The sequence below is a fragment of the Anolis carolinensis genome, chromosome 1, assembly GCF_035594765.1.
Source record: "Anolis carolinensis isolate JA03-04 chromosome 1, rAnoCar3.1.pri, whole genome shotgun sequence".
Classification (NCBI taxonomy): domain Eukaryota; kingdom Metazoa; phylum Chordata; class Lepidosauria; order Squamata; family Dactyloidae; genus Anolis; species Anolis carolinensis.
In genome coordinates, this window is record NC_085841.1 from 163,287,686 (window position 1) to 163,311,359 (window position 23,674).

The following is a 23,674-nucleotide window of genomic DNA, read 5'->3' on the forward strand; positions in this document are numbered from 1 at the left end:
ACTCCCTCAGCAGACTAGATAGTGACACTGAGAGGATTCCATGAAGGGCAGAACACCTTAAAGCGCCTGCTGTAAATCATGTCAACATGCTGTTTCTTCTTAGAAGAGAGGGTGAACTGCTTCTTTGGAATGAGGGCACAAAGATCTGCCAGTCAATGCAGGAATCGCATGATTAATACTAAAAAAATGTCTCTAGCACAAACATGCCCAATGATGCATTTGTTTTAGTAAGTCTTGGACCAAAAAAGTCAGAAAATGACAGCTCAACTTTGATTTCAGGGATAAACATCTCAGAAAGGGCAGATGACTAATAACACTTCTTGGAAGTTTCTCATACCCTACGGTACTAATGGGTAATTTTACATTTATCCATAACTACATGCAGACTATCTACTGGTAACATTTCAAACTGTTATTTTGTGGGCTTTGGAGTTTTGGAAAATAGGGTATAGCTTCAATATATTTTGAAAACAAAGAGCACTTTTGTTTGTATGTATGTTGGTTTGTTTTTTAAAAAAAAAATTTCCAGGCTCTCTCCCTCTTTTTCCCATCTGTATATCCAGGTGCCATTTCACAAATCTTGCTTCTATTCATCCACATTTAATTTCTTTTGAGAGGAGAGCATCTTGCAGTAGGTGTCTATTCAGTTTTTAGGATGATAGTAAGAGAAACGTAAGGGCCTAAACATCACTGCCTATAATCTACATCGATTGCCATTCTCACAATGTTAGTATAACTGCTGTTTTGTTTCAATCCCAAGAGAATAATAATTTCTCTAATCCAAGGATGGGAACCGAGTGGCCCTCCAGATATTGTTTGGGTACAGATCACATCAGGTCTGTTCAGCATAGCCCGTAATGGTAAACATTCTGGGAGGTGCAGTCTAACAACATCTGGAGACCAGCATGATTCCCACCCTACTCTAATTAAAGATTCTGTTATGAGTTACTCTGCCTGTACCATTTCTGTTACTCATTAGCATAGAAACCTAATTAACAATGGTTTCTGTTTTTTGGGTAGTTAAATTTGTCCAAAGACCTAAATTAGGTTCCACAGATTCAGTGGCTCCACTCAAGTTGAATTGGATTTAGGCCAGGATGGGCAACAGATGCCTTTCCAGAGGTTGTTGGACTGCAGCTTCTATGGTCTCTCACTGTTTTTATACTGACTAATCCTGCTAACAGTTGCAGTCCAGAAATACCTAGAGGGTCTCAAGGTGCCCATCCTAACCATTGTCCATCCAACTTAGAATACATCCACTGAATTAACAAAACATATATAAGGTTTGACTTACCAGGTTCCAGTTGATTCAGTGGGCATACTCTAAACCAGTGGTTCTCAACCAGGGCTCCCTAGATGTTTTTGGCCTTCAACTCCCAGAAATCCTAACAGCTGGTGAACTGGTTAGGATTGCTGGGAGTTGTAGGCCAAAAAAAATCTGAGAACCCCAGATTGAGAACCACTGCTCTAAATGGAGGCAACAACTCAATTTAGGCAGTTTGCAGCCGACCCTCTATGTCTACAGGTTTTGTAGTCTCTGTTTTGCACTATCCCTGCTCAGGTTTTTAAACTATGTGTGTTACTGTTGACATGATTGTTATTATATTATGTTCAGCAGGAAGAACTGTATTTTATTTGGATGTGTTTTATGTACAAATGATTGTAATCACCTGGGCTTGGCCCCATGTAAGCCGCCCCGAGTCCCTTCAGGGAGATGGAGGCGGGGTATAAAAATAAAGTTGTTGTTGTTGAAAATGTTGAGATTAGCAGTGTGGGACATCTCTCCTTCTCCCCAACCTTTCTATAGTGATTTAGCAAGAGGGCAATGAAACCTCTGAGGCAAGAGAGTAGAAAGATAGAGATAAAAAAGAGCAGGTTGTCAGGGTGGGAAAGGGGGAGGCTGTGATTCGTGCATATACATGGAAGCTGCTTTTGAGTTGGATGCAGGGGTGGTGGACTGCAAGGCATTCATGGATGCTCCAGCTCCCTTCTCATTTTAGAGCTTTCTTGCAGTGTGCAAACGGCTGTGCTTCTTGAGAAATAGACAAGTGAGAAGCCATGCTAGTGGGGAATCTTTCCAGTATTGACCCAGTATTTGTTAACTTACAAATGAGATAAATAACACTAAGCACCCCAATGTACACTTATGCTGAATCCATATCAATTTATTCTTTTTCTATAAAGGACTTAAGCATTTGCAGAGTTTGGTATCTGAGGGGAGCCATGGATAAAAAGATGACTGTATCTTGTAGAAAGTGCAAAAGAAGTTCTGGAAACCAAAATAATGGCGATAGGTGGTCTACACAACTTTGAAGCAAATGACAATTACATTGAAATAGTCAAAGACTTTATATACTTTGGCTCAGTCATATATCTAAATAGAGCCAAGAATTCAGAAGAAGAATAGGACTTGGTAGAACAGCTCTGAAGGACTTGGGCAAGATCTTCAGGTGTAAATGTGCATCACTCCATACCAAAGTCAGAATTTCTCATGCCATGCATCTCCAATTTCTTTGTGTGATAATGAAAGTTGGACAGTGAAGAAAGCTGGTAGGAAGCGAATCAGATCATTTGAATAGGAGTGCTGGAGAAGAGTTCTACAGATACCATGGACTACTAAAATGGCCAATAATTCAGTCCAAGAATAAATCAAGCCTGAACTCTCCCTTGAAGCCAACATTATCAAATTGAGGCTGTTGTATTTTGGAAATGTTATGAGGCAACATGGACCATTAAAGGATTGTAATATTTGGTAACATGGCCTACAAGAGAAAGAGAGAAAGACTGTATTACTGGTGGAAAGACCCAATCACTGAAATCACCCCCTTGAGTTTGCAAAACCTGAGCAGAGCTGTTGATAACTGACTATTTTGGAGTGTTTCACTCACAGGCTTGCCTTAACATGAAGCCAACTTGACGATAATTAACAATAACAACATCTTGTATTAATAATTCCATAACTCACTGGAGTGTCTTAACCCAACATTTGAAGATCAAAGGCATGGACCATTGCCCATGTATAAGCTATCTGCATATAATATCATCTACTTTTAGCTATTGTCCTGTAATCACCACACTATAAATGATAACTGCCTAGTACCTGATTTTAAAAAACCAAGAGCTATGCCAATAAATCTGTTTTGGTGATTGTGTGTAATAACAGGAAATTAAGTATCTGCACCAAAGTTGGCAGGTGTGCAGAACAGAAAATGCCTGGAGGGACACAATTGAGAGACAGTGCTAACTTCCCCAGCAATTTAATTGAAGAACACTGCCAGAGGGAGAATAGAAGAATAAGAAGGTATCATGTATATCTCATGCCAGACATGTGTGGCAGTAATATTATTCAGAATAACTACTGGTGCTTGTTCTTGCAGGTATTTTTTTAATTGAAGACTTTAAAGGCAGGTTCTTGAGATGAGGTGGTTTCTTGCAGTAAATTTAGTACTAGTAATTTACTCTAGTAAATTTAGCTATCTTCTAAGATATAATTACCATTTTTCACAGAGGTAGCTTAGAATTCTAACCATTTGATTGCTGTTAAGTGACAAACAATTCTACAAATTGAGGGGTACTTGGAGAAACTCCACCCTTCATTTTTCTCAATGTTTTCAGCACGGTAGCCCTTGGATTCTGGGAATAATGTCACAATTGTCACATGTTGTCTCCTATTTTAAAAGGTCATTAATCTGAAACAACTATAGCTCAGAAAAAAGTTTCTCAAGTGCCCAGAGGTAAATAAGATGGGGAAGGTCTGAGACAAACTGGGGAATTCAGTGTTTTTTGTTCCTTTTAATCAAACAGCAATTTGGATATTTACAAAGTGTCTTAATGCAATGCCTGGACCAAAAGCTGGTAGTTCATTCATATAGATATGCGGTACGTGTGGTGCCAGTGGTGAGTAAAAATTTGGGAGAAATATGGCTTTGCTACCTGAGAATTATCCTGAAGTACCAGCTACATACTACCTGAGTATCTGGGAGAAGGACAAGATGAATACATGAGCCACACTAGCCTGTAGAAATGTGCAGTCCATAGTCACTACCAGGTATAGGCAGTATCTGAATTCCTTCCCCCCCCCCCCCCATTTTCTAATTTTTTTCTAGAAAAATTGAGACAAGGACCTCCCACTCTTTCCCATCTTATTCTCTTTCTAGGAAACCAGCAGTGTAAGCTGGTAGATTCCATGCCCATGTAGTAGAGAAGCTGCTCTGGGTTTAAGCACAAAGGTCATATCTATGGTACTAAACCTGGTGCTCAAAGGTTCAGAACATTGGAGAGCTCCCATAAAGTTTAAATTAAAGGCCACCTTGAGTCCCCCTTTGGGGTGGAGAAAGGCGGGGTAGAAATAAGGTAAATAAATAAATAAATAAAATTTAAAACTCCAGAACATACTTGTCCTCCCATTGACAACAGAACCACCAGCCACCACTGAACACCAATTAGATCTAATAAACAATGTGCTACCAGTATCCAGACTTGAAATTCATGGCCAAAGTCCAAACAGTTACGAAACATACCAGGGGTAGATAAGGAAGGGAGACATTATTTCCTTAATCTTAATGTTTACATTTGTGTTGATGCTTGGGACTAGAAAGATGAAGGCTGTTCTTAAGATATCATGAAGACAGCTTCCCAGGAATTGGTTGAGTATCATTCACTGTGTGTAAAGCTATTTGGTTTTAGGACTTTTCTATGAAATGTTCAAAGCCACTATGAGCTATGTTATATGTTCATGTAAAAGTCTAGACATTTTAGTTAACAAATCAATCGGGAAACATTGATTGACTTATCCATGTTCCAATGTAAATATTGTATATTTATTTTAAAAAAGGAACCATCCCATTCTGTGTGTAGAGTGGCAAATGGTGAGAGCTTAGTCCAGTGGTTTTCAGCTTGTGGGTCCCCAGATGTTTTGGCGTTCAACCCCCAGAAATCCTAACAGATGGTAAACTGGCTGGGATTTCTGGAAGGTGTAAGCCAAAACACATGGGGGCCCACAGGTTAAGAACCACTTACACTCTCCATCCCAGGAGAACATAAAAGTTACATCAAACCCCTCCATTCTTTCTGCTGCAGCATTACTTCTCGCTTTTTAAATGCATAGTGGGGAAAATGTTGACGGTCAATGGTGGCACAGGCATTTTTCTGCTCTGCAGAATGACCTTCAACTTATTCAGAAGTCATATCAAAATCCATAACTTTTCCCCCAGAATATGCCCTTGGCATATACGTGAGTTTATATGGTATATTTTGAATGTATATTCAAAACCACTTCCACAACGTTTTGAAATGTCTGTTTTGCCTTTCAAACTGTACATCTGCCTTTGACGTCATGCCCTTTTTTTCTCCTCTCTCTTTTTTACCTTAACATCTGGCATCTGGCCTGAGAAATCATGCTTACTATTCTGTGACATTTCAGTTAGCAAAGTTATGGCCCTGTTTTGGAACTTTGCCTTCATTTATTTTTAATAGGTCAAAACAGCTCCTGGTGTCCTTGCTGATGTGGGGGCAAATAGGACACCCGTCCTGTTTTTCTTGGCCTTCATGCTGCTGCCTCTTCTATGGACCTTGAAGCATGCTGTGACCCCATTTTTAACATAGTTGTAGCATCTGCAACTGTTAAAATAGCTCAGTAACAAGGATGGATTAAATTTCTCGTAGTGAATGAAGATGTAGATTCTGGCGGTATTATGTGTAACTGATCTTAAGCTTTATTTGGACCAAATAGCTTCTGCTCAGAATGGAAAAAAAATAATGTAATGAGGCTATTTTTTTCTCAAAGCAAAGCATTTCTTATTTTGTAGTTCCATTGGATAAGTCATAATTAAACATCAAAACATATTAACATGAGGTGAGGAAACTCCTTGTGCAGTGTGTAGATTTGTGGTGTAATCGGTTTCTAGCTATGGCTTTTTCACTGAGTGGGAAAATAAATCAGAATATATAAGGTATAAGCACAGAGCCCAGCTGAAATATAATTAAATTACTCAGTAAAATAAAATATATCACCAAAGAGCTTTGAACTGGGACCAGAACATACCAAGCATTTTTAAAAGTGGTAACCACAGTGATATTTTTATAGGGAATGTTCACCTCATGGGGATTCTTTAAAGGTGCTTCACGTTGTTCGTTCCTTTTTTCCCTTTCTGCAAAGTTATAGCCCCACTTTATTGTACATGATGTCCTATAAAGAAGATCTATGTCTGTGATGCCTCTTTGAAAGAGGACCAGGCGCTGTCCATTTAAAGAGAATGCAGTCAAGCAGTAAATTTAGGGGGGCATCTCTTTTCATATTGACTGTATCTGAGCCAGCAGTGGCTCTTTGATGTTGTAACAATAGAGCATAGGCGGAGAGGAGTATTAGGACTTGAACAATGTTGAAACGAGATTGCATTCATTAGTTTTAAAGAGAAAGCCTTCTAATATGTGCCAGGACTTGTATTTCTCTGTGCTTTCTTCCTCATAGGAAGAATCTATGTAGTGTGTCTGTATTACAGTCCTTTTAGCTTGGACTATGTCTAAAACATTTTCATTATAAGCCAGGTGCTGTGGAAACCTCATTTTACTAGCTTTATAAATGCTTCAAGGCTTCTTTCTCTCCCTTTTAGAAATAATATCTTTGGGGGCTCAAAATATACTTTTCAAGTACCCTTGCCATGCAAAATTGTGGATCAGTTTTAGATTGAGTATTGAATCGTCATGCCCACACAAGATGAAATATGTGTATCAAAGAAACCATCGCAAATGTCTGTGAGAATTCAGAGTAATTTCTAACAATATTCTTATGTACCTTCCTGCTTCAAGCAAAAGATGTAAAATTAGCAAATCTCTGAAGTAAATATTTCTGTTTCTCAAATGCTGGCACATAACTCCCTGGACTGTTTAGCATTTTTTCTGTGCCACATAGTCTCAGCTAGTAAGTTTGAAAAGGCCCACCGTGGAGGAAGGAAAGATATTTTTTCCGAAAGAAAGCAAAATAAAACCTTGAACACTGTAAAATAGGATTTAAATATGAATTAATAAACACAGAGGGAAATGCCCTGAGGATGCCTTGGCATGGCCAGGTTAACCGAGGTTCCTCTGTGCTTGTCCACTTCATATTTAGAAGGGAATATTTCCATTTCACAGTGTTTACCATGCTAGTCACTTAGATACTTGCAACAACATTTGCCACATAAAATGAAAGTTGACCTATAGTTTACGTAAAACAGTTTAAATCAGCTTTTAATCCCCTACCTGTCCTACCTTGTCAACATTAGGACAATAAACTAGAGCCAGATTAATCTGTTAAGGTTTGTTTCATTCATTATCACAAAATTAAGTTCCTTCCAACCAATGTCTTTCATTTAAAGTTTAGTTTGTATGATTTTCCCCACATGAAGATTTGTATTTATGTTCATGTGTATTTCTCAAAAGTTTTGAGTGTTTACACAGTTGTATGCATGCATCCTCAATATACGGATATTTGTATATTCTATAGTTTGATATGTGGACTCCGATGTGAAAAATTTGGAATGTGGAGATATTGAGGTTCAGCTGTATTCTGGTTTGTGCTAAGTTTACATATATATATATTTATCGTGTCAGAAGCGACTTGAGAACATATTGCAAGCTGCTTCTAGTGCAAGAGAATTGGCCGTCTACAGAGACGTTGCCCAGGGGAAGCCTGGATGTGTTAGCTGGCAGGTTTCTCTCATGTCCCCACAAGTTAGTGCTGACAGAAGGGAGCTTGCCCTGTTTTGGCAACCTTCAGATCAGTAGTTCAGCCAGTACAAGGGTTTAACCCATTGCACCATTTCTCCTTTGCCTACAAATGCACTAAAGAGAGTTCTTCATTCTTGAATAACTTTTTTGTTTAGTGTGAGAGCAAACAAATAAGGATATTAATGTAAAAATGGCTCTTGTTCTCCTAAGGCAATCTATTGTCAACTTTTGTTCTTGAAAAAATTAGATGTGTTGCTGTTGTGTAACATTCATTTGATTTGTTGTGTAACGTGGTTAAGGTTTCAGCCTAATACCACCATCCCATCCCCTGTTCCCATGTACTAGACAGCAGCTACTGTGAGTAACCAGGATCTGTTCCTCTGCTGATCAGGAATCCTCAGGCTAGCATTTCTACCCACTCCCATGAGTGATCTTCAGTGCAACACCTAGAAGTAGTTATACCTGTCACAATCCCCTCCCATATACACACACTGGATATTGTTCACAAGAGAATGGGAATGTCAAGATAGGTGCTTCAAAATAGGTAGGAGAACAGAACCCTGTCACTCATTGCCTGATGAATGGGGATTGTGGAACTTTTAACGGGTCCCTAAATATTCCCCAAACTAGTAAATAAGGATGCTGAGTACAGAACAGTCACAAATGTGTAACTCTAAGTTAAACATTTGTAAGTACCTTCGTGAATGTCAACCATTGTGTAGGAGCTGATTTTGGAGTGTGATAATAATTTTTAAACTAGACTTAATTACCTATGATTTCCGTAGAGGTAATTAAATCTGTTTTTTAAAAGTTTACCTACAGTCATAGGAATATTCTGGAACCAATCATTCTGGCTAGATTTTCTGGTTAGAATTTCCTTTGGCTCCAATTTCACATTAATGTTGACTTTCCAGATTAGTACGGAGTGATGGGAGAGAGGCTGCCTGTTAGAAAAGAGCTAGAAGAACCTGTGGTGTGGCTCAGTAAAAAGCAACTTTATGTACTTGCAACCCACTAAGCCTGATAAAGTGGATTCAGACCTAGGAAATCCAAGTTCTATCTGAGATTTAAATAACAATTTTTTTCTGTTATCAGTAAAATGAAAATTCAAATGATGAGTCAGTATGAGAAAGCCCTGGCTCAGCTCTCACTTCAGTTGTGGAATCATTATATTGTAAGGATGTTGGAAACCACCAAAGCAGGAATGCTTGCAAGATGAGTGCTTCTCTGCTTGGACATCTCAGGAGCATCTTTTTTCACACTTCCTCCTCCTGGATACATATATGCAATCCTAACATTGGGTAAAGATAATACAGTCAGTGAAATGCAGGATTTAATCCCCTCCCACACTGCTATCTTCCTTTCCTTTTGTGTCATGTCCTAGTTTAGATTGCAAACTTGGGGGCAGGAAAGTGTCATGTACAGCGATGGTACTATATAAATGAATGGTGGTGATATTTGGTGAATGGCATCTCAGAAGGCCTTGTGATATGGAAACTCTCCAAGGTGCTGTTTCCCATCAAGAGTTTCTGGGCTGCCATCCCACAAGTCCGCTCCCTTTATTCAACCCTGTGACAAACTAATGTTGCATAATATGTCTATTCAAAACATTTGCCGGGCTGATGGTCTTTATGCTTTATGGGTTTTTTTAGCCTATTTGTTAAAACAGAATTTTATTGCTATTATTAATTACAGTTTTTAAATATATATTTGGGGCTTTTCAGACAAAAGAGCAGACCGTAAGATGTTTTTAATTATTTTTTATTCAGAAATAAAGTGGGAAAAGACACAAATAATACAAAAAAGCAAATTTTCATAGCACATAAAACTGGAACTACAGTACATTTAACATAAATTGATCCAAGACAATCTTCCTGACATAAAACATGCCCAGACTAATAAATACATATTAGATTAATCTATGAATCTTACACTCATCGTTTGTTGGTTTTTACTCCTTATTTTTCTACTTCCTTCAAATAATAATATATTTCCACACTTCTACTTTTAGTAACACTCCTCTAATTCATAAATGTAATAGTTGAAGTTCTCCTTTATCATTGCTGCAGGAAAGTGATTAATAAGTCCCAATCTTTCTTAAAGTTAGTCAGGGATTTTTCCTTGGATCAGCATCATCAGTTTGTCTATCTCAGGTAATCTTCATCAGCCATTCTTCTTGTGTTAGGATGCCTGGTTCTTTCCACCCCTGCACATAGGTGATCCTCACTAAAGTAATCATATGTTATAGTCATCTTCCATATTTCCTTCCTAGTTGATCGTCTAGCATCCCCAAGAAATAAAATTCTGGTTTCATCATGATTTTAATCATAACAATTTCTTACAACATCATATTAATTTGAGTCTAGAGTTTCTGGGCCTTTTTGCAAGACCACTACATATGATAAAATATCCCAACATTTTTTTCACATTTCCAACATTTGCTAAAACTGCCTTTATACGTCTGCCATCAGGTGCCACCTATACATCATCTTGTAAAAAAAAATCATTACTCAAAGTAACTTCAAACACTTTGTCCAAGCCTTCTCCCATTGTTCTAACTGAATTTGTGGGCCTGTAGTTTAAGACAATTTTGCCACACAATCTCTCATTGGTAATTCTTCAGTTCTTATTTTAAACTTTTTGGCAATCAAATGGTCATCCCTGGAGTACAATAAAGCAGAATGTAAGATTTAAAGCAAAATGTACTCCCCTAAACTCAACCTTCAACAAGAAAATTTTGTGACTTACTCTCCTTTATTATCTCAGCGACAGATTTGGGATTCAGCTTTACCCTTCCTCGCCTCTACTCCCAATGTATATTTGGAAGCCCACTTCTAAATTTTTCACCACAATACTAGAAAGTATGCTCTCTACATACTGGCATAGTAGCAGCTTGGGCAGCATCTGTCCTGTGAGAATTCCTCTCCCAAAAAGGCAACTTTCTTTCCCTGAGTCTTAAGTGGCTGATTGACCCTTCAGCAAGCATTTAGTCTTCCACCAAATCCTTCACCAAAGAATTATGCAGAAATTTAACACTCATATAAGGTAAAAGGAGAGGACCTCTTACAGAATGAGAACTGACTGAAGAGAAAGAAGCAGAGAGCAAGATTAAATATTCGGTTCTTGCTATGAAGGAAATGAACGGCCAAGTTTCTTGGGGATCTGCATTAGGAGCAGTGCTTTCTAACTTGTTCATAAATTATTTGGAGTTAGACCATGTTCATTGTAGCAATTACGTGACTGTGGGTGCTAAGGAAAAATGGATTTCAAAGAGCTACAGAAGGGATCGCTCCAAACAGGAAGAAGGGGCAGTAAAATAACAGTTGATATTCAGTTTAAGCAAGTAGAAGGTGGTGCTTATTAAGGAAAACAATTTCAATTTCTCACATACAGTAGGCCCTTGGGATCCACAGAGGTTTGGTTCCATGCCAACCCCAACCCCCAAAATACATGAATGCTCAAATCCCAGTATATGCAGTGACATCGTAAAATAGGATTCCCTATAAACATGGCAAAATCAAGATTTGCTGTTGGGAATTTTTACAAAACCTTTTTAAGAAGCTGAGCTATGAAAGACAAAGAAATGGGATCTTGGGGTTTTTGTAGATATTACTGAAAATGTCAACCCAGTGTGATATTGTAGTAAAGTAAAAGATGGACTACATGATGGGTTTTTTTTTCCTTGCAAGTTGAATAAGTCATTGGGAGGCATCTTCTCTGTTATCCATCTAAGATGGAAAATTTATTCAAGTTTATTCAGCTGAGTAAACTTGTTCTCATAACAGATGTCATTGATATCTTCACAAATAAAGAAAAGAAAGACAATCTGTCTACTGAAGTATCTTCTGCCTAAATCAGTTACTTCTTCAAAGTTCACGGTGTTTTTTTTTCAAATATAATATTTTCATGCTGTGTCCTTTTGTTGTTTTAATGACTCATTATGTGGTGAAATCCCCTTGTTACTCATGAGCCCTAAGGGCTTTCAAGATATCAAGGAGAACAATATTTAACAGGTGATGACTCCAGAAATAAATTTTGTAAGGTGACGGTGAATGATTTTAGAAGATGAATAAGAGGCAAGACTAAAGGACAGGAAGCAGCTGCTTATTGGAAACCATAAACAGCTGTGGCAGGCCTTTGGGGGGGGGGCACATTTTAAAGCAAGATCTTCCTTTCACAATGTCAAGAAATTAAAACCCAGGTGAAATCAAGATGAGAAGAGATATAGCTAATTAAGGCGATAATGACACTAAATCAGACCACAAGCCCATTTTTGTATCTCCAGTCATCCCTCCATTTCAGCCCACACCAAAACACCAGGAGAATTGTGCCTTTGAGATACAATCTGCTTTAACACAGAATGCTTCTTGACACCACTTATTATAGCAGAGCATTCTTTAAATGTTCATTTCAACAGAGTCTTCCTGTTTCACATAGAAGAAATTGTGCAATTCTAAACATGTTCTCTACTTCTCAAGAAAATGCCCACTGCCTCTCCAAAGGGCCTCAGTTATTGACTTTATGTTGTGATCTGAGTGTCATGCTGAGAGTTAGATTCAAATCCTCACTTACCTCACTGTCTTGTTGTGTATGGATAGGACATGTGATGGGGCACAATTGAGGTTCAGCCACTGCTGCTTCTGCAGCAAAGGGAAAGAGCCAGTCGGTCTCTGCTGCACACACAGGCAACCATTCTGCCTTGGCAGCAGAGTTGTCGACCCTAATTATCTTTGTGTATTTACATTAGTAGAGTACTGAGCCACAAAGTAGCTTTGAAGATACCTACTTATGAATGTTATGGGCTTCCCTGAATGACTCCAGGCTTGCTGAATGTAGGCTACTGCACATGTCTCACAGCAACTCCTTGACTTTTATTTTAATTACCTTCATAAATCCAAAACATTGTGTGAATCAATGGTATTTCAGTCTGAGAGCTAGATCCTGAAGTGCCCTCCAATGAGTAAAAGATATCTTTCGTGTGCTCCTTTTTTCTGTCTTCATGCAAGATCCTTGTGTAAAGAAACAGATGTGAAAATCAGACATATGTTTGTGTTTTTGCAAGGTACTGTGCACCATGGTTCAACATACATGCTGGCATAAGGCATTCCATAAGTCATTGTCGAGTTTCTTGCAGAATGTTACAGCAGTGTCTTATGTCTTTACGGGGAAATATAACTGCGAGAATTTCTTTTTCTAGTTCATCTCTGGATCCAACCTATTATGTTTTATTTGTTGTATTTTTCCCCCACAATATTTTTATTGTTTCAACATTACAACATCTTGCTTACACTTAGTTTCCATTGGTGCTCATACTTATACATACAGTAGAGTCTCGCTTATCCAACGTAAACGGGCCGGCAGAACGTTGGATAAGTGAATATGTTGGATAATAAGGAGAGATTAAGGAAAAGCCTATTAAACATCAAGTTAGGCTATGATTTTACAAATTAAGCACCAAAACATCATGTTATACAATAAATTTGACAGAAAAAGTAGTTCAATACGCAGTAATGCTATGTAGTAATTACTGTATTTACGAATTTAGCACCAAAATATCACGATGTATTGAAAACATTGACTCCAAAAATGCGTTGGATAATCCAGAATGTTGGATAAGCGAGTGTTGGATAAGTAAGACTCTACTGTACTTCATTTTCATGTGACATTTCATTTGTCTACACCTTTTTTTAAACATTCTTGTCTTCGATGACATTTTTTTTTATCATTAACACCCCCTCATCCTCACCCCATCACTCTTTCCTCTGACCACATATTTATCCTATATTTTTATCTTTAACCATGCACACAATTTCCTTAATTTTTGTACAATATTTACATTAGCTTCACCTCTTTCTATCCATTCTATATATGTCTTCCATTTATTTTTAATTGTTTCTCTTTTATCCTTCTGTGTATCCTCCTAAATTACATATGCTATAATTTCGGAGTGAACCTGATCGTAAATATAATTATTCCAATTTTTTATACAGTAGTCCATTTTCCCCATTTTTCATTATTATTATTATTATTAACTTCATTTCTATCCCGCCCTTCTCACCCCACAGGGGACTCAGAACGGTGTACAACATACATCTAGGCAAAAATTCAGTGCCTCATTATACAAAGCAAATAAAATAAAACATTAAATCAATAGAAACAATCAACATATAAATACAATTTAAAATCATTAACATTAAGATATTAAAACATAAAACAGCATCTAGATAAACACTACTATGACGACTTTACTATTCCCTAACACTCCCATTAACATACATTCTACATTTACTTTGGGTGGTATTTAAAATAATTTTTCCAGTTTTTTTCAAACAATTTTGACTTTTGAACATTCCCACCACATATTAGTATACCAACCTTTGCTTGTACAACAATGCCAACACATTGGACTTATCTGTCATATATGAGAGTAGCGCTCTCTATTGTTTAACGTCAGTGGCTCTTTTTTCTGCCATTTAGTTTGTATTATCTTTATCATATGTTCACTGTCCTTGACCATCAGTTTGTATATTAGTCCTGCCAATGCTTTCTCTAATTTTTGTGTTTTATTTATTGTATATAATGTGAATGCTCTTTCTTCTTCTCCAATCCCTTCTCCTGACCACCCAGGACATCCTCCAAACAGATGGCCTTTCACCTCCTGAAGCCACCTTGACACTAAACCCAGAGGACCGTCAAGGTTATCCTGACCACCAAGGAGTACACAGATCATTTGCCAAACAGAGATACAGGCAGGCAAATGGGCATACGTCTTTGCAAAGAGATGGACCCAGATCTTTCCTTCTGGATTTGCCAAATTTTCCTGACCTCTCAAAAGCAGATATCAATGGGCAAAATCCTAACATTCAGGTAAAGTTTCTCTATTATGTTTACAATTTTAAAGGTCATTTTGATGGAACTTATGGCTTGTTGAAGCAATTTCAAATACTTAAAATACAAAAAAAATTCTCATATCCGTGAAGACCATTTATGTTATAACTATAATTGTAGAATACATAATGTGAAAGAAAACCATATAATCTGGTCTGTAACCTGATCACTTGAAAGGTTTGTAGAAGAATATGTGCATATAGGAGAAAATGTATGTTCTTCATGGTCTCACACATATCTTCTCTACAGTCTTTAGTTTGGAGGGTGGTAGTCTACTTAACTGTGGAACAAAAACAATGTATATCACAGGGCCCTTCCACACAGCCATATAAGCCCCAGAATATCAATGCAGAAAATCCCACAAAATTTTGAGCTGCGTTATCTGAATCCATACTGCCATATATTCCAGTTCAAAGCAGAAAATGTGGGATTTTATTCAGCTGTGTGGAAGGGGCCAAAAGCTAACAATGTAAGCAAATTCTTCTGGAGGCATCCTTTAGAACTTCCTACCATTTATTAAATTGAACAGCACATTTTAAAATGTTTGTAATATTTACTATCACCAGTTTAATATTTCTCCTTGTATAAGATATAATTTTATCTCTTTTGTGTTATCTTCCAGTTGATAATCTACTATCACAATTTTCAGACAGATATATAGAAATCTTCATTTTCTTCATGTCTTAGGCATACACAAATAGCTCCACACATAACTATCACCATTGGCTTTTCTTTTGAAAATGACAGAGTATGGCAGCAGTCACCCATTGACTGTCATCTTACACAAAATTTCTAGAAGTGCACTAGTTTACCGCACTCTGAAATGAATACAGTACCTTTCTGTTTACTAATTATTTTGGCTGGATCTGTTTCAAGTAATGAAATATTTTTATTCAGTCCCCATGCCATTTGCGCAATTGTTTCAGTATTAACAAGACAAGAAAATATTTGAAAGAGTAACCTGAGCAGCTGTTACTTTTGTGCTTTTGCTGCTTTTTTAACTTAGTTGCCAAATCAGCGGCCAAATGCACCACTGCACTCAAGTAAACGAATTCACAGGAAGTCCGTGAAAACGAGATGCTTTTTAAAGCCAGCAATGTATTTCCTTTGGGAGCAGAGATTTCTTGGTTCTTGGTGAAAAGCTCTTTTGTTGGTCGCCATTGATTTGACAGATGCCAGCTCATGCGCTCATGCCAGCAAAGCAGGGCTATTCAGGATGCAACAGGTTCACTTTCTTCTCCTTCGGAACAAAGTGAAATCATGTGTCAAATGAGTGGGAATGGCCGCCAAATTATTTTCAGTGTGATGTTCTTTTTGCTTTTCCAGTCCTATTTAAATATGGCTTTACTCAGAGGAAGTCCTGAACCTGGTACAGATACTGAATTTTGAAACATTCTTCATTTGAGGTCTTTGCTCCAGATTTTCAGGCCCTTTTCCTCACACTTTCAGAGTTCTAGCAGCATTCATTTGTGGCCACAGAAAGAGAAGTCTGGTATCATGTTTCAGATTCTTCATAGAATGAGACAAGAGTTCAGTTTCATCGGGTTTCATGAAGAGTTTCTTCAGAGAGTAGATACAGATATGACTACTAACAGTTGTAAAGGAATACAGGAGATATAGTGTGTGCCAATGCAGCATAAAATATAAACGAACACAGAATAAGAATAGTGCCCATTCACAGCAGCAGTACATAGTGAATGCTATTTATTCTCAGTGCTAATAAGTACCTGTATTGGGACAGAAAGCAATTACCTTAATTATTACAGATCAGGATTAGAACTGGTATTATATGCATAATTCATTGTTGTTATCTGCTGCAGTGTATAAGGACAGGTGGGTCAAAAATACTCTGAGCCCTTGGCATTCACTGGGATTTGGTTTTAGGACCCATCCCACCCAGTGTTATCCAAATACATGGATGCTCAAGTTCAGACCCATAGCCAGAAAGAAATCGAGAGATGTTGAAACTTTTTTCCCCTGAAATGACTTTTCAAGTCCATGTCTCCTGATCTGGCACGAGATCTCAACAAGGTCCTGAAATTATTATCATTATGCAAGATTCTTCACAGGTAATAGGTCCTGAATCATTACTCCCTCTTAAAGCCAGTTCTTGTCAGCCACAAAGAACAATAATTTCCACGGTTGGCAGATGTTTCTTTCTGTTTTCTTCTGTTTTCTTCTTATTTTCTTTCTCATGACGATGGGTTACATCAAGACGTTTTCCACTGTAAATTAGCAAGAAGTTTTCAGCCAAGAACAAGTTGTTCTGATGATACTGTTTTTTGGTGTCTAATTAAGACTTCTGTTGCATTTTTCCATCGTATAAATGATCTAGCAACCCATGCATCAAGCTGCTGATGACCACCTTTACTATCACCTTCCCCTCCAAACACTATGCAGTACTTAACAGAGTGCACATTGTATATGAAAAGAGTAGGCCAACCAGGGAAATCTGTTGAACCATTTGGGTTGAAAACTTAGGTGTCTCTTCTTATCCATAGGAAATACATATCCTGTCAATCCTCTCAATTTGTACTAACTGAGCTTTCACTTGGTCATCAGAAACAGGTTTCTTTGGCAGTGCTTGGATTAGATGAACCAGTGGTAGATACCTTAGTTTCCACAGTTTCCTCAATTTTTACCTGCAGTCCAGGTCAACACCCGCCTCTCCCCCCCCCCCCCCCCCCCGGCATCCCGGACCTTAGGCTTTGATGCTGGCTACCACATTTTGGCAGCTTCCACTATGTCAGCTATTACTGCTATTGCAATGTAAATTGGTAGAAAGGTAGGCAATGATAGTATGAATAATCAAAATTTGGACCCCAGGTTGAGAACCACTGCTCCAGAGGCATTTGAACTGTTCATCCCACAACCATGGCCAGAAGGAACAATGATGAAAAATGCTGGAAATTGTGGTCCAACAAAATCTGAATGGCTGCATGTTTCTCATCCCTTATTGAGGGTAATCAGGCACAGAGATTAGTTTGTGAGATAGGAGCCAGAATAGATTCGGGTTAGTGGACCCAGATGAAAAGTTGTTGTTTACCAAAACATTTTCCAAGCATTCCTTATATTGTTGGGCAATACCTTCTTAAATTTATCATAGAAACAGGAAACCATGAATAATAGCAAACACTGTTGAAATAAATGACTTCTGCCAGAAGTATCCTTTCTAGAAATTTGCAAGGCTCTTCAGGACCACTTTGATAACCTCTACTAGAGCATACCACAGAATCACCTGGAGGACCTAGAAGAATCCTATAGAGGATTCATTTTGTCAGACATGGAACTTCAAATACAAGCCCTAAGAGAACCAGGGTCACTACCATATATTTTAAAAACAGAAACCTTTGTCATTTATATTTATTCATCATCTCGTTCTTTCTCTCCTTCGCCAAGCCTTTATAAAGAAGCCCAACCCAAAAAATGGGGTTTCATCACTATTTTGTGCCATGTTAGGTTCAGATACAATGCACTTGAAGGTCTTGATACATCTATTAAAGACGAATGTAACCGAACACAGCAGGAAACATATAGCCCTCAAGATTAGTGGTTCTCAACCTGTGGGCACCCAGGTGTTTTTGCCTACAACTCCCAGAAATCCCAGCCAGTTTACCAGCTGTTGAGATTTCTTGGAGTTGAAGGTCAAAACATCTGTGGACCTAAAAATTGAGAACCGCTTCTCTAGATGTTGGATTATAGTTACCATAACGTTTCCCCTGTGGTTTTGCTGGCTATGGCTAATGAATATTTTAGTCCAACATCTGGAGGCTGATATATTTCCAACCTCTGCTTTGTTTGTTCCAACACCATCTCTACTTTACAGCCCATGTCTTTTGACTCTTTATAAAATACTGTTTTATTCATTCAAGTTGAGTATCCCTTAACCAAAATGTTTGGAATGCAGAAGTGTTTTGGATTTTGGATTTTTTAGATTTTGGAACACCTCTGTTTACATTTATGTTACATAATGAGATGACTTGGAGATGGAAACCAAATCTAAACATAAAATTGTGATTCATATACCTTATATGCAATATTTTTGATCATTTTGTGTGTGAAACAATGTTTGTGTACATTGAATCATCCAAAAGCAAAGGTGTCTAAGCCATCCATGTGGACAGTTTAGGAGTTTGAAGAATTTCAGATTTGAGATAAAAGGACCCAATCTGTATATCTAGAGATGCAAGGGGAATTTGGGGAGGAAGGGAACCACTGTCCAGCTGTTTTCTCCTCCTTATGAGTGTGTTCTCTTGGAATTCTTTAGGTGACCATAGAAGTGGTTGATGAAACAGACTCTGAATCTGAGAAAGATCTTCAAAAGGAAAGCAGCAAGCCCAGCTGGCCTGTCGCATCACCAGACTGGAGGACGTGGTGGCAGAGATCGGCACCCACAATCACCCGCATGAGTAGTGGTGACCAGGATTACAAGTATGATAGCACAACCGAAGACAGCAACTTCTTAAATCCTCTTAGCAGCGCATGGGATAGGCATGCCCCTAGTCACCGGACGTTTGAATCAAAGGAACAGCCAGAATATGGTAAATGAGCATTCAAACTCTCTTGCAGGCACCTTAGGTTTGTAGAAGGAGCTATAGAGATTGGAGAATTATTAGGTGCTGCTGACAGTGAAAAGCAGAGCATGGGAAAGCTAGGTGGAAATCATATCTAAGAAAAACTATTGCCAAAATACTGCATCAGGAGATATATCTTTGGACTATAGCTATGATATGTCTCCTAATGCAATCCACTTTTATCTGCTCCAGCCCCCCCTCCACACCTCAGACTTCCATTTCCATGCCAGTGAAGAGTAAGGAGAGTAGCAGAAAAAAATCTGACTATTTTACCTTGAACTGGATGTACCACCAGAAGCTTCTTCATAGGGGATCCTCAGGAAGTTCCTGAAAATTGTGTTTTGAGGGATTTTCGTCATTGTGTAGTTGGAACAGACTTCTAATTTCACTACAACCAGATATGTTAGTTATGATGGCATGATTTAGACTGACACCTTTAAAAAGCAGTAACAGGATGCCAAGTAATGTTTCAGAAGCTTTAGTTACTGGGCTTTTTTTTCTTTCTTTTTTTTTTACCGTTGTGTGCCTTTGTGGGGCTTGCAAATCATGGTGACCCTAATGGGATGCTATCACAGGGTTTCTTGGCAAGAAAGAGTTTCACTATGGACTTCCATGGCCAAGCAGGGATTTGAACTCTGGTCTCCCAGTATCCTAGTTCAGCATTGAAATCATTACACCGCATTGGCACTCTGGTTAGAAGCCTATGGGGATACACACAGAGACAGAAATAATCTCCTGTATTCTTCAAGTGAGACTTCCTATATTGTTAATGTGACATTATCCACAAAGCGGGATAATACTGGCAGGCTTAAGGGCCACAGGGCTTCTAGAAGTCTTCTCCTCCAGCCCTCTGTGTATGTGTTTTTTTTCTGAAGCTCAGAAAAAGAGAAGAGCTGATTGAGGAGTAAACATACTCATTGTACACAAAATACTAAATACCTGCAAAGGAACAAGGAATGGGAAAAGGGATGTTGGTGGTAGAATGGACTGTCCTGTAAAGGAGTATAATTGATTTGATTTTGAATATCTGTAGGCGCCACTGCAGCATTGAGTTGCAAGATTCCACCTCAATGTAACTAAATTGTAAACCAAAAGATATTGTTTCCTTAAGCATATCAGTTATTCCTTCCAGGGAGATAGGGCGGGTTAAAAATAAACTATTGTTCTTATATTATTATTACTATTATTATTATTATTATTATTATTATTATTATTATTTTATTCTACCAGTTTTTCTTGTTCTTGATCAGTTTTTTATTTTTCTTGCAGATTACATAGATGGTGAGGGTGATTGGAGCCCTTGGTCAATTTGTAGTATCACATGTGGAAGTGGGAATCAGAAGCGCACTAGAACCTGTGGATACGCCTGCACAGCCACTGAATCAAGAACATGTGACAGGCCAAACTGCCCAGGTAAGGCTTTTCTAAATAGCATCAATCCATGTATCAGAAGTGGTTGTAACCCCATGCCAGTGAGAAGTTCTATATTGGGTTATCCATCCTATATGTAAATGCTACCAGATACTTGGAATGATCACTTTTAAGATGTCTTTTCAGAAAACAAGACCAGAATCAAAGGAGTTTTGACTATAAAGACTTCTAGAGTCTGTAGTACAGTAGGACAGCAAACCCATTCATGCTTTATGCCTACTGGTTTCAACAAGGGCTGCAGTCAAGAGAAAACTGCATTTCTTGCCATACACGCTAGAAGGGGTTAGGTTTAGGTCATAGTATTAAGAGTATCCTGCCACTTGAAGTGGCCCTTCCACACAACCACATAACCCAGAATTTCAAGGCAGAAAATCCCACAATATCTGCTTTGAACTGGGTTATCTGAATCCAAACTGCCATATATTCCAGTTCAAAGCAGAAAATGTGGGATTTTATTCAGATGTGTGGAAGAAGCCTGAGATTCTACTGAGAGGACTAAAATCTGAAGAGCAAAAACTTAGTTCCATTGTTTTGATTCATGTAACATTGGCCCCTTCTGCACAGCCATATAAAATCCAGATTATATGCTTTGAACTGGATTCTATTGCAGTGTAGGCTCATATAATCCACTTCAAAGCAGATAATGTGGATTATCTGATTTGATAATCTGGATTATATGGCAGTGTAGCAGAGGCCGTACTTACTGCAGTGGACTTGGGAGGTCTGAGAGGGAAGTAAGTACAGGTGGGTCTTTTCCCATCCAGGTCATGTCCAAGCAAACGCCAGTTCAGGAAACAAAAGCTCTCAAAGCTTTATTGAAGAAAATAGAGTTGATCACAGTACAGCTAATGCTGTTAGGTCTTAGGACTGAATAATTTCAGAATACATTTATAGGTAAAGCAATTAAAATATTCTGCATCCCATTTGTCCATGAGCAATGCTAGTTCCTCTTGTGCAGGTTTTACCCTCATTGGCTCATTAATCAAAAACATTTCAAATACCTCTTCATACCAGATCTCTCTCAGAAACAATCTTGTAGCTTTTTGGCAGTTGTTACTTCTCTGCAGCATCCTAGTGAAGAAGAGAAAGTGGGATTCCCCAGCAGCTCCAATATGGAGACAAATACCAGCATGGCTAGAGCGTGATATCACCACCATCCAGTGTACAAAATACATAGACAATACAAACAACTCCATACAACAATTTTATAATAAACATTACAGGGGGTAGTCTCATTGCTCTGACATAAGCTAGGAGAGTATGGGCATATCTATCTATCTGTTTATTCATTTTTGCTTCTTGCGTTGGAGTACTTTCATGCTGACATGGTTTCCAACAGATATAGTATATTTGTTTTTGAACATTTGCACTGTCATGTGTGTCAGTCACATTGTCTTACTAAAGCTGTAATACTAGTCGTACATCCTGGGTTTTTTTTTAAATAAAATAAAAATCTGCTAGTTTAGCAGCTGGAAATTCTATACTCAGCATTAACTCGCTGGCACTGCAAAGAATAAAATAAAGAAAAAAAATCTCATCCTACTTAGTTTTCTAGTTGTTGAAGTTCCTAAGGTTTTTGTGATTGCCAATAAAGCTTGAAAATTTGGATGTTTCATAACACAGCATAAAGGAGTGCTTAAGTTGTGTGTTCATCTGTAGGCAATTTTAAATATTCAAAAGAAAAGAGGCCAGGTGGGTGGATGAGTGAAACTTGTCAGACCTTTTTCTGTGCATTGAATTTGATGTTTTGTTGGGATCTAAATGTAAGCGTCATTCTCTCGTACATTCTGTCTCTCCCTCTGAGCGAATGCAAGAATTTAAAGAGCATGAATGTTATGAGAAACGCTAACCCTGCTGGGATGCTGATGCAAGCACAATGTTTCCTCTGCCCTTTCATTATTTCCTATTAAGGGAAAAAAACTGCTTTCTTTAGGGATTGAAGACACCTTCAGGACAGCTGCCACAGAAGTGAGTTTGCTTGCAGGGAGCGAGGAATTCAACGCTACGAAGCTCTTTGAAGTCGGTAAGCAGCAGAAAGCATCCTTTTTCAAAACTGGATCAAATGGGCAAGTTTCACATGGTATGGCAAAAGCCTCTTTAAACAGGAAAAAAGAGGTAGGACATTACTTGGGAGGGGGAATAAGCTCTCAAATCCAAGCAGCATTCTGTGGCCTTTGAGTGATATAGGAACACGGGCCTTTCCCCAATTAATCATCTCCTAATACATTTATATCATGCAAATAAGAAAGGCTAACAAATGAATTCAAATTCTCATTTAGGATCCTGTATGAGATTTATATATGTGTAAGCACAATGGAGGTACTGTGTAGTGCAATGGTTCTCAACCTGTGGGTCCCCAGATGTTTTGGTCTTCAACTCCCAAAAATCCTAACAGCTGGTAAACTGATTTCTGAAAGTTGTAAGCCAAAACACCTGGGGACCCACAGGTTGAGAACCACTAATGTAGTGAATCCTAACCCAAAGTTTCAAAAAAACCTAAGTTTATAGGGATTTATTTCCAGCACCATGAATTGCCCCTATAAAAAGATGAGTCACTAAAGAAGCCATTATGACAAGGGGGTCATGTGTTCCCTGTCACCAAACTGCCTTCAAGCTCAAATTTCCAACCAGTTTCTGTTAAGAGTTACCCAGGTGGGATGTAACAAAAGCATGTGCCATTCTGACCACATCCTTTATCTCCAGAAATGAGACACAGGCTTTTTAAATCAATGTAAGAAAGCTTTTATTTAAAGATAAGAAACAAAAGCAAAGCATGTTGGTTGAATACACATTTGCAGAGGGAAGGGGCTTTATTTTATTGCCTGAATAATATGTCACACTCTGTCCATGCCAGGAAGAATATTATTCATATGGAGCATTGCAAGACTGCATTTTCTTGAAAGTTTACTCTAGATGGATATTTCCCCACATCTATTTCCCACCTCATTATTCATAGGGACCCTGGTAGTAGGACATCCTGATTCTCACAGATATCTTGCTGTCTCTGCACATATTTCAGGTCTGGAATGTGAATCACTTATGGCTCCAGTTATAAGGAACTCTTCCAGTACCTT

At 38.3% G+C, this 23,674-nt stretch overlaps 1 protein-coding gene across 1 annotated transcript in view; it reads left to right on the forward strand.

Moving 5' to 3' along the window:
* ism1 (isthmin 1) overlaps nucleotides 1-23,674 on the forward strand; it is a 50,174-nt gene that overhangs the window by 23,481 nt on the left and 3,019 nt on the right. Inside the window, exons 2-5 of the mRNA XM_008115112.3 lie at nucleotides 14,335-14,574; nucleotides 18,863-19,136; nucleotides 20,439-20,582; nucleotides 22,534-22,623. Of these exons, the coding sequence (XP_008113319.1) occupies nucleotides 14,335-14,574; nucleotides 18,863-19,136; nucleotides 20,439-20,582; nucleotides 22,534-22,623 (748 nt within the window). The remainder of the gene's footprint in view (nucleotides 1-14,334; nucleotides 14,575-18,862; nucleotides 19,137-20,438; nucleotides 20,583-22,533; nucleotides 22,624-23,674) is intronic.